The sequence below is a fragment of the Takifugu flavidus genome, chromosome 22 (assembly GCF_003711565.1).
Source record: "Takifugu flavidus isolate HTHZ2018 chromosome 22, ASM371156v2, whole genome shotgun sequence".
Lineage (NCBI taxonomy): Eukaryota > Metazoa > Chordata > Actinopteri > Tetraodontiformes > Tetraodontidae > Takifugu > Takifugu flavidus.
Genome location: NC_079541.1, coordinates 4117124 through 4130628, shown reverse-complemented (window position 1 = coordinate 4130628; position 13505 = coordinate 4117124). Strand labels below are relative to the sequence as shown.

The 13505-nt window shown below is 45.7% G+C and overlaps 1 protein-coding gene across 29 annotated transcripts in view; it reads right to left on the bottom strand.

Moving 5' to 3' along the window:
* cacna1c (calcium channel, voltage-dependent, L type, alpha 1C subunit) overlaps positions 1-13505 on the bottom strand; it is a 119027-nt gene that overhangs the window by 102395 nt on the left and 3127 nt on the right. Inside the window, exons 1-2 of one of the 29 annotated variants that reach the window (XM_057022958.1) lie at positions 9856-10666; positions 9594-9692 (exon numbers count right to left, since the gene is read on the bottom strand). The exons of 26 other annotated variants lie outside the window; for them this stretch is intronic. In XM_057022958.1, the coding sequence (XP_056878938.1) occupies positions 9594-9651 (58 nt within the window). In that variant the 5' untranslated portion in view covers positions 9652-9692; positions 9856-10666. Of the gene's footprint in view, positions 1-9593; positions 10667-13505 lie in introns of those variants that run through there. 2 more of the 29 variants (XM_057022957.1, XM_057022966.1) reach the window with 2 other exon arrangements.

Genomic DNA, 13505 nt, shown 5'->3' with positions numbered 1-13505 from the left:
TCTTCTTTATTATGCATTTTTTTGGCTAGTGCATCTTAAACTCCAGAGCGACATAGAGTCCCGAAAATACAGTAACTCTGATGGCCACCAGATGTCTGACTTTGAGGTATGGACTCGCACACACACACACACACACACACACACACACACACACACACACACACACACACACACACACACACACACACACAGGCAGCAGAGGAGCACAGAGACAAGGTGAGTGACAGCAGCCAAGTGAAAGCATAAAAACACCAATAAAGGGTTGACACTCTCAGGGAACGGTGAGCAGGGGAAAACTGAAGTCAAAACAATCTCGTTTTTGTTCTACCATAAATGAAATGTACCTTCCTCTCTCTCTTTCTCTCTCTCTCTTTCTCTCTCTCTCCCAAACTTGGTGGATTGTGGGATACACACACCCTATGAGTGAGGACAGATGACTGTCCCATGTCTTCAGAATGGTTTTGATGTGACCTGGGATCAAAGCTTTGTTTGGCCAGATGCTTCAAATGTAGTTTCTCTGGTGTGTGTGTGTGTGTGTGTGTGTGTGTGTGTGTGTGTGTGTGTGTGTGTGAGAGAGAGAGAGAGAGAGAGAGAAAAAGAGAGCGAGAGCAGGCAAAAAACTTCGACTTGCTTCTAACAAGCTTGTATTAGCGTGACCAGTTGCATCATGGGTATACATAATGACCTCTACTGTACGTTTCAAACACATGAAGCACACACATGGAATGAAGAGGTTTATTTCGGCGGCAGTGGCGATTAACCTTCAAGGAATTAAGGCAATGTTGCACATGTGCCACAGTTTGACTGTTGGAATAAACAGCTATCAAGCTCAGCTAGCTTTAGTCTAAATTTGGCCCCGTTGGAATAATTTAAGCAGCGGTTTCAAACAAAGGTCAAGTGTTTCTGGCATGAAGTCCAGATTCAGTCCGCAAGCCTGAATCATTCAAGGTCTATGTCGTCTCATACTTGAACTGTGGTTCCCAACACTTTCTTTTCCTGTAAACATATCAGGCCGTCAATTCCACATAGGTATTTCTTCTGTTTACACAGCTGTAAGCAGGACAATTTGGTCCTGCTCATAGCACCGCACAAGTTGCATCTTATTACAAATTATATGCCTGGTTTAATCACCCCGACTCCTACAGTGAATTTCAGCCATATTAAGACACACTCAATTACAGATCCCATGACAACTACCAGCGATTTCTTTGTTTCTGCTGGCCCAAGTCAGGAAAAACCCACCAATACCTGAGGTTCTCCACCATCTGCGCTCCAGTCAGCTCTACTGTGCTGTGACAGCACTATCGCCTTCATCCACACTTGCAACCTGCTGTTGCAACAGGCTGTTAGCGCTAGCAATAATTAGGATTAGCATAAGTTAAATGTGGAAAATTTGATATTTATTACTCGTGTGGTACATTAAGCTTTTGTTGGTGGGAGGAAATTGATTCAGCTCTCATGTTATTTAGAGGTGGAGGACTATAAAGACAAAGGCTTTTCTGAGGAACCTGGCATGGAGATATTACCCCCGTAGTAACTGTTAGATGTTTTATTGACACCATCCTTTCATTTAACCTTTGTTAAACAGCCCTTTAATCATCAAACACACAATTAAATGAACTTAAATGCAGGTTCTGTCAATTCAAACCCTGTTTGTAATGGTTTTTGGCACCTTGTCATGAAATCCTGATGCTAAAATGGAAGCATGATCACTGCGAAACAAACGTTCACACATCTGACAGATTTGGTTTCACCGTGTTGTCATACCGGTTACCCAATGCTCTGCCTCATCCAAAATCCACACATTTTAACCCAGATTTTTTTTATTATCAAGAATCACAAAGGTGACCACTGGAAGCAACATGCACGACAACAAGCGGGCCGAGCAGCATGATGTGGTTTCCCCGTGTCACTGCTAATAGCCCGACTCTGGTAATTGGCAAAGAATATTGATAAAGAGGAAACTGGCCCCGTGCATATTGCTACTTCATTATCAGGCACCGGGGGAACCAGGATAGGTGGCCCCATCTGAAGGAGGGAAAGTAAGGGACAACAAGGAGACAGGATGGAGAAAACAAAGGGAAGAACATGAAAGACGGTGATCCTGCATGCAAGCTGATCAGAGGCATGATATCGAGCGAGGTGTCCCTTTAAAGGTGCACTCAGTGGCTCCTGATGTCAGAGATGATTAAAACAGCCACACTAAACCTTACAGAGGAGCATCTCCCTCAACTCCCCGCTCCCTCACTGTGTTTGTTTAATCTGGCATCACCATGGTTACCAGAGTGAGGGTTTGCCATTGGTCATAATGTTGTTGGTCACTGTGCCTTTATTTAAAGGTAGCGTTCAATAGCAGCATTGCTGGCATAAATTAGAGACAGTAATGACTATTAGCTTAAATGGACGCTCATAAGTTATGCAAATCTTTATTGCTGAGGTTATATAGTGTCACTAATGTGGATCCCTGCCCGCTTCATTAGCCCAAACCAAAGATCTGTAATTCAATTCCAGTCTTTTGACAGATGGAGCCAAGTTCCTCAAGCCGCATCTCGTTTTATACATCACACGCCGCACAGAGCTGTGACACCGTGCCGTGAAAACTGGCTTCAATCGCACGAGTGACACAGCGTTCCAGAAAGTCTGCGTTTGTTTCGCATGATAAATGGAACACGGGTACATCCCTCCATCCCATTTTTTATCTGTCCCTACACGAGCAGGAGTCTCTTTGGTTGACATGACAACAGACAATGTCACGCCCCCTGTTCTGGTGACATCAGTACAGGCGCCAGGCCAATCCCCCAAAAACTGTCACGTCCCCACTTCATCTCTCTCTCTCCTCTCTCTCTCTCTCCTCTCTCTCTCTCTCTCCTCTCTCTCTCTCTCTCTCTCTCTCCTCTCTCTCTCTCTCTCCTCTCTCTCTCTCTCTCAGATTTATTGATCTGGAATACGGATCACTGAGGCAAAGAGGAGCTTGTCTAGAGGGTGGAGACAGTGGAAGAAAACGCCTGGGGGGGGAAATACAGCGTGCAGACGAGGAGCGGAGAGAAAGTGAAAGAAATACAAAGAAAGAGAGGAAGAGCCACGGTTATTTCTGCCACACCCATTATCTGCCTTCACTCAGCTGAAATGGAGAGAATTTCCAAGCCAGGTGACTTTGACATGAACCACCGATGCTCATACGCGCATTCCTTTTTGGACAGATTGAAGGACCATCCGATTGATGACGTGAGGTCGCTTAAAATCCCGCTCTAACCAGTTATTTTGCTCCCCAGTTTAACTAGTCTCTCTGATGAAGGCGCTGTGGGGGCTCCATGTTCCAAAACAAGGGAATAGATGCCATGGAATAAAGTAACGACACAGTTAAACCAGCTTCTTATTTAACCCCCTTCTTTTTTTGGACATGAAGACATGGCTCAGGAGATGGAAACACACACACACACGCGCGCGCGCGCGCGCACACACACACACACACACACACTGTTGAAGCTGTCCTGTAACAGGCCTGTTTTAGCCATTATGATTCCAGAGTGTGAAAGTGAGTCTGGTCTTTTGGGAAGTGGACTGATCTCCACACACATGCACACACCTACACACACGCATGCGCATACACACACACACACACAGACACACAGTGTGGTCTGTTGGGAAGTGGTCTGTGGAGCACACGCATCAAGACTGGCCTAGATACGTAGATAGGATGGCAGGGGATACACACACACACACACACACACACACACACACATTTTCTCTTTTCTGATAGACAGTCAAGGACATTCACATGGCCTATATAGTTGGGTCATTCCATCCTGGAACGCCATATCCTTATTAATGTAAGAAACACCCGATGAGCGGATGAGAAAAAGAAGAAATGGATTAGATTCCACACACAACTAGCAAATTTCAAGAAAGATAAAGTATAGATGAAGCCATAAAAGAATATGAACAAAGGCCTTCAGAAAAAGAATGAAATCTATTAAACTTCATCCTTTCCAGTCTAGACATGGTAACTTAAAATAAACTATAAAAAAAGAAGAAAGTCACAAAGAACATCCTGAAACAGCAGAGACTGGAGGGGAAAGAGACAGAATATATATTAGAAATTTGAACCGGATTTTTCAACTCCTTCCCTGCCAATTTAAAGTAGGTAAATGTGAGTGTGTGAGGAATCCGTGAGAGTGACAGGAAAAGGCAGCGTCAAATGTTACAGAGACCTCCAGGGGTGTGTGATTTCCCCTTTAATATTTCCTCCTGATGTGGGCCAGAAGTGTTGAAAAGTTCTGATCAGAAATCAACAGAACAAAGCACAGAGCAGGCATAAATGTCAGCATGTCAAATGTGGCTCTGGAGACAGACGTGAGCATTCTAAAATATGATTGCTGGAAGTTTCGTGCATCCATGTAAGTACAGGGTGAGACTTTGCAGAGACTCTTGTCTTCTAAGCTGTCTGTATTTTTAAACAACTCTTACTGCATCTTTTATGCTGAAGTGGCCTTTTCCTGTCTGGGAGCGTAACAGGGAACCCAACAGAATGTGCTCCCTGCCCCCGGGCGACACAAAAGGTGTGTTCTTACCCATGATTCTTAGCTGTGAGGAGTGACCTGACAGCTCTCGGCCCGAGATGTGCTCGCAGAGGGAAGTGCCCAAGTAACTGCGCATTCACACCCCCCCAGAGGCAGAAAACACCAACAAGGAGAAGCAAACCCTCGGAGCCACATCACTCCGCTCTAATCTGTCATTCCGGGGTGCGGTCGCCTTCCAGGGGTGATGCTCGGCGCCGGGTGTGAGTGCAGGCGCAGTGGTAGACGAGAAAGACCGCTGTACATCACTTTCGCTTCAAAACCCACTTCCTGGGAGGCGTAAGCGCTTAGAAGGACGGAGAAAAAGTTGCGTGAGGTAAACATGTTTGTCACATTTCCATCAGGGAGTGAACAAAAAAGCTGTCAAGTGTCAAGGGAGTAAAATCAAAGTCAGTGGGATCATTAGCAGGATCCTTGATCGTTGATATGATTTAAGGAGGCTGTTGGAGCCGCATCCGCTATTGTCTTCAAGAGGATTCATTTCACAATAAGTGATGCGGAGGACAAACGATAAAACGAATACAGCAATTTTGGGAACGCGCTTTTCGAGCGCCACCAACGTTAAAACGGTGCATCTCAGCTTTTGATCAGCCCCAAACGTCTTTCCTCTGGTGCCTGTCCGTCCTTCTGCCGTCATTGTTAAGTCGTTATTCAGAATCAGCTAGTTGACATTCACCGCTATGGCCACTCACGCTTGCATAACCCATGTGACACGGGCGCGCACGTGGGTCTCCCGTGATGCTTTCGACGCGCAGAACACAAGCGAGTCTGTAAACTTTTTGTGCGTTTATCTCGCAACCACAGCTCCAAAATGGAAAAATAAGTGGGGTTTTACATCAGGCTTTTCTGTGGTTACATCTCCTCCAAATGCTAAGGATGGTTACAGCAAAAGCGGGCAGATGGACTGATTAATTCATAGGGGGGAAGGAAATGCAATCTCACTGAACGATAAACCTTCAAATGAACTAATGGCTTGTGATAGAAGGAGGGAGGGAGAATAGACAATTTGCGGGAGACCGAAAGCAAAAGAAGGACACTCGAGATAGTGACAGAAGGGAAGAATGCATGGCCGGGCATGAATAATACAGCGCTCGCTACTTTCATCTGTTTGCAAGCTTCTATCACACACGTGCACGCTCAGACGGTGACATGGCTGTAATGCAGAGAACGGAGCGCCACCAAACCTGATATCTGCAAAAACTAATGAGCATTTTTATGCATTAGATTTGGGTTCAAGAAGGCCTGATAAATATTAATATGTGGATTATATAAACTGCCGTGCACATACTAACAACGTGGACGGATGGTGTTACATAATTTTATACTCTTACAATCACGGCAATCGAATCCTCTGTAGGTTGTAGTGTGTTTTGAAATAATGACATTAATGAAACAATTACGGCAAGAAGGCCGCAGCATTATGCAAGACGTTAAAGCACTAAACCTGATTAAAATGACATTCATCTTTGGAGAAGGTTGAGTTTGGGTGTGATAATGGATAATTATGTTTTCCGACTTCGTGATGGAAATTATGTTGTGTTGCTGAGAGATCACAGCAGTAATTAAAGATAATCAATAGCAAAAAAAATTGAATTTAAGAGTTTGAAAACGGATCCACATCATACAAATGTTTGGTTCATCATCAGAGGACTTCAGGCCTAGACAGAGGGGGGGCATGAGCTGGGGCATGTGTGTGTCTGTGTGTGTCTGTGTGTGTCTGTGGGTGTGTGTACAGAGACATGCATCATAAGCACATGTCCAAAGTGAACTTATTGGAGACACACTCAAAGACGGAGGCAGCCAAGCAAGGACAATACGTTGGGGCAGGTGGTCAATCGCTACAACATTCTGCCTCTCTTTCACTGCCCCCCCCCCCCCAACCTCCACACACACACACACACACATGCACGCGTGTGCGTGTGTTGGTATATTGTCCCAGCAGAATGAAGACTGAGGCCTGATAGTATTAAGAGCCGAGGACAGCCTCTGGATAGATTTTCAATACACAGCCAGAGGCTTAAGCAAGAAGGAGTCACAGATAATCCTCCCCTTTCTTCTTCCCCTCCTTCTCTCTCTCTCTCCCTCTCTCCTTCTTGCCAGCAATCCCTCTGTTCATTCCGCCACTGTGTTCTTGCACTCCTCTCATACAGGTCAGTATTTTCTGTCTCCATTTGCGCCTCTCTGTCCCTGCACTTCCATTGATCGCTGCTCTCCACTCCTCCTCGCTATCGGCACCTCTCCCATCGTTCTCACCTGCCTCCTTTAAACAACGTCTCATTCTGCTCTCTTATATTACCTCCAGTCCACTTGTCCTATGTGTCTCTCAGGTGGTGTAAAGTACAGCCGCTCTTAAGTAGCATCTTAAGTGGGAGCCATGACACGGTCCATTGGTATAAACTTGATAAACTTGGCTCTGACACTTCCTGAAAGACACATCCTCTCCTCCACAGGAACCAGTCTTAAGATTCAAGGTTTAAAACTTCCCAAGAAACACAAGCCCAAACGCCATAATTTATGTATCGCCTGCATAATCTCGCAAACGGGGTCTCCCGGTGTGCTCTTGAAGAGCTTTGAGCGTAGCTGCTCCTCCCGAGTGCTGAAGAGACATATGCAGAAATGTGACGTACATTTTGAGGTGGCGCCAGTGGAATCCGCGAATATATCCGGTCATTAGAGCAAAGTGATTTGGCAGGTGGCCAGCCCTCCAGTGCAACCATTGTAAACCAATTAATATCATTACGGGGAGTATTGGGCCTCTGCTATAATGCCTAGTGGGAAAATCAAGGCACTGATTACACTGCTGCTGTAGTGTGTGTGTGTGTGTGTGTGTGTGTGTGTGGGGTGGGGGGGGTGGGGGGGCACATCTCATGAACACATATCTGTGATTTGTTTTTGTCAATTTGTGTGTCTGAAAGGCACTGTTCATTTGTTAGATTATTTAAATGAGCTATAATTGATTGAACATGAGCTCCCAGTTCAGTCATGCATAATATCAACTCCGTTAGCATCACAGAGCAACGGTAAAGATGGGAAAATAACTGGTCTTATCAAAACGTTTCCTTCTTTCCTACAGAATTTGGCCGGCGACTCATCGTGTGTCCTCGCTAAATAAGCAAAAGGTGCATAAGTCTATTTAACACGTGCAAGAGAGTGAGAATGCTTGTATGAAAGAGAGATGTCTTGCAAAATACATGGGCAGCATATGAATTACTAAAGTAAGGCAGCATGTGGAGAGTCGGTGGCACTGATGTCTCTCTTTGCAACTCTGCAACAGCTGTCATGCAAGTGTCAATATAACCATGATGAATGAGCTGTCCGTGGTTCTGAAAGCACCACCCACGCGGATGTCTGCCTCAGGTTCGCAGGATGCAAACTTAGCTGAGGTAAGTGTTATTTAAAATACACTGCTGAAGAAAACATTGCCGTTCTGTTCTGTGCTGCTTGACTTCACTATTCCAGCCATGTCTTTAATCACTGGATGAGATAGATAAAGGAGATCCAGTGACCTTTTAATTCCTTTGGCTTGACACACCCCTCAGCAAAAGGATGGTTTGTGTTGGTTTTGATGTCCTCTCCTTTAGGAAATACGTTTAAAATATTGCATTTATTGTATTCACTAGACAAAGATGACACCACGATCAAGGTAAATTAAGATACAGGGACAAACATTTTCAGACAGTCAAATGGTGATAGATGTGGTGCCAACTTGCGATACTGTGCAACCATGATTAGTTGATCTTGGGTACAAACTGTCAGTGTTCTTCTGCAACACACACACGCGCGCGCACACACAAGCACACTCTCACAGCCACCCTCGTCTCATACCCTGTTGCTATGGAACCTGTCGCCAAGGCAGAGAGGTATGTGGTTGTGATAGAAGTGGACGACGACGACAATGATGATGATGCTCAGGGAGATGATAACTGTGATCGGATAAATAACCCCCCCCCCCCCCCCCCCCCCCCCCCGCCCGAATTACCAGGCTCTGGCTGGTCACAAACCATCAAGCATTGCTGGGCTTCTCTCTCTGCAACGTGGGTGGAAGGAAAGAAGCGACGCGTAATACTGCGCAATGCAAACACACCATTTGCTCCCTGCAAAATCGGTTCGGGGTTTCGCCCGGGGGGGGGGGGGGGTTGCTGCTTTTGCTACAAGTTGTCATGTCGTTCACAAGTCGTCGTGTTGAACTTGGCCACGGATCCGATTGTTGCTGTCCGCCAAACTGCACAAAATCGACCAATTTCTGAGTCCCGCAGGCCCTCCTGCAGCCACCTGTCATTTCTGCGCGGTTCCTCTGTTAAGGAGCCCTGCGAGATGCCGAGATTAAACCGTGACAAATGCGACTATTGATTATAGACGAAAGGAATATCGATGGCGATCGAGTGCGCGTGTCTCAATCCCCCCGTGTCGGTGTTGATCTGTGATATAAAACCAACAGAACGCAAACCAGTGCGCGCAATTTAGTTTATTTGCCAAAGCGTTTGTTGGACAAATAATGTGCACGGACATGTTTGCTGTCGAAATCTTTCGGGAAAAGGGGCTTTAAGGGGCCCCCGCCTACAAGTGTCTGTCATCTGAAAATGACCACCGTCTGTGCGTTGTGCCACAGTTTATGACGGGCAGCCCTGTCAAAGAAGTGTGGGCAACATCGAGTGAGAAAAGGGGCCTCGGCCATATTATTCCGCGCTTGTACCTGCAGCCGTGTTGCGTGATTACGGCACAAGTTCACTAGAGGGATTCAACAAATCACGCTGCACTCGGAGGGAAAGTGGAGGAAAGGGTGCTGCATCTGTCAAACTGTTGAAATTGAGGAGCGCTAACACCCCCTCCGCCTCCCCTACCTCACCCCTCCTCTCTCTCTCTCTCTCCCACCTCCTCTTTCCCCCATCCCATCCCCATTTCCAGATCATCTCCCCCCTCCCTCCCTCGCTCCATCCCTCCCACCAGCTCCGTCCCCCTCTCATGCAGAGTTGAACGATGTTTTCCAGATATCAGTAGGAAAAAGCCACCACGTACCTTGATGGTTCTCAAGGGTGTCCTCCGGGATGTACATGTTTTTGCTTTCATTTACCATAAATATAGTCCGGCGTTATCCCTGCGGCTGAATGGAACAAGCTGGAGAGAAGGAGGGAAAAGAAGAGGGGGGAAAGGTCCCACAAATAAAAAAATAATAATAAAGGAGGGGGGCAAAATGAAGAACTGTCTGACGCGGACAGTTTTTGGGTATTCCGTTACTCTTAATTACGGGGAGGGTTTCTTCCGGTGGAGTGAATATTACCTAATCCCCATGATGGAGGTGAAGGCGAGAAAAAAGAGAAAGCTTTCGGCGGAACCGGTTGGGAAAACGCACCGGTGCATCTCTCGGTACATCCGGGCCCTAGGCGAGAAACATGAGACCAGCACCGCGTTCAATTCAATTCACACCTCAGTCGCTCCGTCTCTCTCTCCCTCTCTTTCTCTCTCCTTCTCCAATCTCTCCCGTCGCTTCTTAAAATATAAATATATCAAAAGCTCTCCAAGCTCGGGCGCTGTCAGTGGCGGTCGCGATGGAAGTGCGCAAAAGACGCATTCGTGCGCATCTTCAGCAGCGTGTCAAAATGTGAGGGGATGAAGACGAGGAGGTGGAGGGGGAGAAGGGGGAGCAAGAGGAGAGGAGAAATTTTGGGAAATGGAAAGAGTGCAAATATTCCATCACGGGTAGCAGGGGGTTAAATCTCCCAGTGGGTTGTCGGCTATTCCACGTATCTAAATCAGAGTCCCCCCTCAAAAAACAGAAGCCAGGCTGTCCTGTCTCATCAAGAGCCTGGTTGCTCTGTCCTGATCCAGTCCATTACGATCCGGTGATGCCGTCTGTGTCAGTCTGGGTGCCTGTCTCTCAGTCAGCCGGTCTGTCTGCCTGTGTCTCACTGATCGGGAGTTGGAGCTCTGTCTTCTCTCTGCCTCTGCTGCCCCTGCAGCTCAGCTCTGCAGTGATACCGAGAGAAGGCGAGAGAGGGGGAGAGGTAGCCCCCTCCCTCCCGGTACATGTAGACACTTTGACTGTTTCCAGATGTGCGTGCGCGTGTGTGCCTGTGTGTGCGTGTGCGCGCGCAGAAGAGGGAGGTAGATCGCACAGGCAACAGGGCTGAACTGGTAACCAGATGATGAGAATGACGATGATGATGGCCACGACGAAGACAAGATGATGTTGATGGCACCACGTGTGTGGGTGGGAAGAAAAAAGGATTGGCTGCATCCATTCGTCTCAGAAACACCAGTAAAGTATAAAGCCATGTTGTCAAATGATCCGGAACCTGCTCTATTTCTGCCTCTGCACGTTTTAGCTTAGAGGAAGAAAAAAAAAAAAAAGAAGTTGTCAAAACTTGTGGTCCAAAGCCTGCAGCCTAGGCTTATTTCAGAGCCCACGTGTTGTGTTTCCTGCCTCAAAATTCTGACTTCTTCCTGATTTTTATAGCTTTATCGGACCTGATAGCTCTCTGACACTACGTAACCACCAACCTGACCTCAGAGACACAATGCAAGGCCAAATGTACAACCTAGCAGAGTGCTTTTGATAATTGAATAATGCTGTTTTCCCCTAAGGACAGATCCACTGTTGTTCTCTGCGGTGCAGACCACGTTTGTCTTGACCCCTAGCACATTAAAAAAAAAATCCTTTTCTGCGCATGACGCAGTTTTCTTACCTAATGCAACAATTAAATAAAGCTCACTTGGGACAAAAGCATCAGAGTCAACATCAGCTCTTAAATAAAGAGGAGTGGAGCAAACCGCTCTGTTCTTAAATGGGACTGTTTTCTTTTAAGTTTTCCCAGCTTGATGAGAAAGAGAAAACAGCTTCATTCTTCCAAGCAGTCCCTGTCTTTTAATAGATACACAAATGTCAAATTCTGTCCCATTTTTAGAAAACAAAGGCGTAAAATAAAGTGACGGTGTCTCGCAATACAGAACAATCGGTCTCGGGATGGACTGTAACTAGGGGGAAGCATTGTCAGGTTCTAATTATGGCACCGGCCGTCCCATATGATTGGATTTGACACCGAATATGAACTTCATAATATGCAGACCTCATGTCAGTCTTACTGCAGGCTATAATCAGGAGGTGAATCTGATGACTCAACCCAGCCTGTATTCATTTGTTCACCACCCACAATCTTGTAATAGATTAAAGTTGGGTTTTTTCTACATGTGTCACTGCAGACATAGTAAAGACAGCGAGACAGCTGAAAAATGAGTCCATTGATGACAACTGACAGTTGGTCCTTTTTAGAACCAAACGACTTGCCGAGGGGGATTGTTGAAAATCCAAATTTCATGAACAAAAATCCTGTGAGGAGCAGAGGAACGTGCTAAACTAAAACCACAGCTCAACGTAAACACTAGTTTCCTGTTGGACATGTGAAATAAAAGTGGTGAGTCTCTTTGGAACAAGCCGACGAATCAAGCACCAGAAAAAGCAAATTCCCCAGCAAATCACTGAAATTATCCTCAAGTGTTGTACTTGATTAAATCTGTTTTCTTTCAGCAAATTACTGCCTTGCGGTGATCGTCAGGGAGATGGACCTATAAGAGCCATCTCGTGCAAACCTTTTGTTTCTGATCTGCCCGTGTGTGATTACACTGGGCAGGGAATGGGAGGAGCGGCAGAGGAAGGGGCTGCATATGAGAAAGGAGGGATGGGGGGCAGGTCATGGGAACAGACGAGCCTGCCCTGGGGATGTGCAAATGCATAGACTTGCATACACAACTGTTCCGTGTAATCCACCCCGCAAACGAAGCATCTCCTATATTTGGGACTGTTCTATATTTGCTGTCCCCGACCCCTTTGTAAGTGTGTGACGTGTGTGTGACTCTGGTCTCTGGGAATCTCTGCACAGACAAACCCATTCAAATGGATCCCATGTGGGAAACCAGCAGTCTGCTGGTTGGTCAAAGGGGAATCCCCTCTTTATGGAGGGATTTACTGTATTTATCTGCAGTTGGACCGTTATGGGTGTATTAAAAATTATATTCACGCTAAAAGTGGCCGAGTTTTCTGTTCAGGTTCTATACAAATGGATTAACTCAAAGTTCAGATCAAGGTGAATTCTCTGCAGGTTCCATTTTAGCTTGTGTTTCACACGAGACCATGTCTAATATGTTGCTTGGATCAAGGCTGCCACACTATTTTGATGAAGAAACTTTATTTTGAGGCGCTGTTAGTGGAATTTCGAGTTATGGCTCAAGGGTTTTTAAGTCATGCGTCTCATCTCTCTTTGTAGCAGAATACAAATAAAGATATGCATGAGGTATTTCTAATCAGCTAAGGTAAATATATACATATAGGACAGTGCTCATAATAGCTCGAGGAGCACAATAGAAAAATACAGAACGTTTCAGAATCAAAACAATAACACTGAAAAGAAATGTGCAGGAGAGGCTAAAAAAAATACCCCAGGATACATTTTCCTACTCCTCCCCAATGCAAAGGCAAACAAATGCGCAACCAAAAACAACACAGCAAGACAAATTAAATATAATAAGTTTCCCTTTGAGGATAAAAGTCAGAATAAACCAAAACACACTTAAGTGTCCAAAATGGGGAATTTGTAATAATGTGCCCATCTGGAGCAATGATGAACCATATTGGAAGCCCCAGATGGGTTGCACGTACACTGTGACCTGTTTTATGATATTTGAGGATTTTATTTTCAATAAGAAAAAGAGAAAGATGCTAACGGTTGGATTAGAATGTGACTATAGGGATGATCACACACCTTTATACAAGAAGCTATGTTTGCAAATCTATGGCATGTAAGTAATAAATGTGTGTTTTTTTTAAGGCACGCATGGCTAGATTCTAGAAATACACTAAAGTGAATGTATGGGACTGGTTAAAGCCTGGCTGGTTGAGTATCTGCCAATTCTGCAGTGGAACGTAAGGTTTAGGAA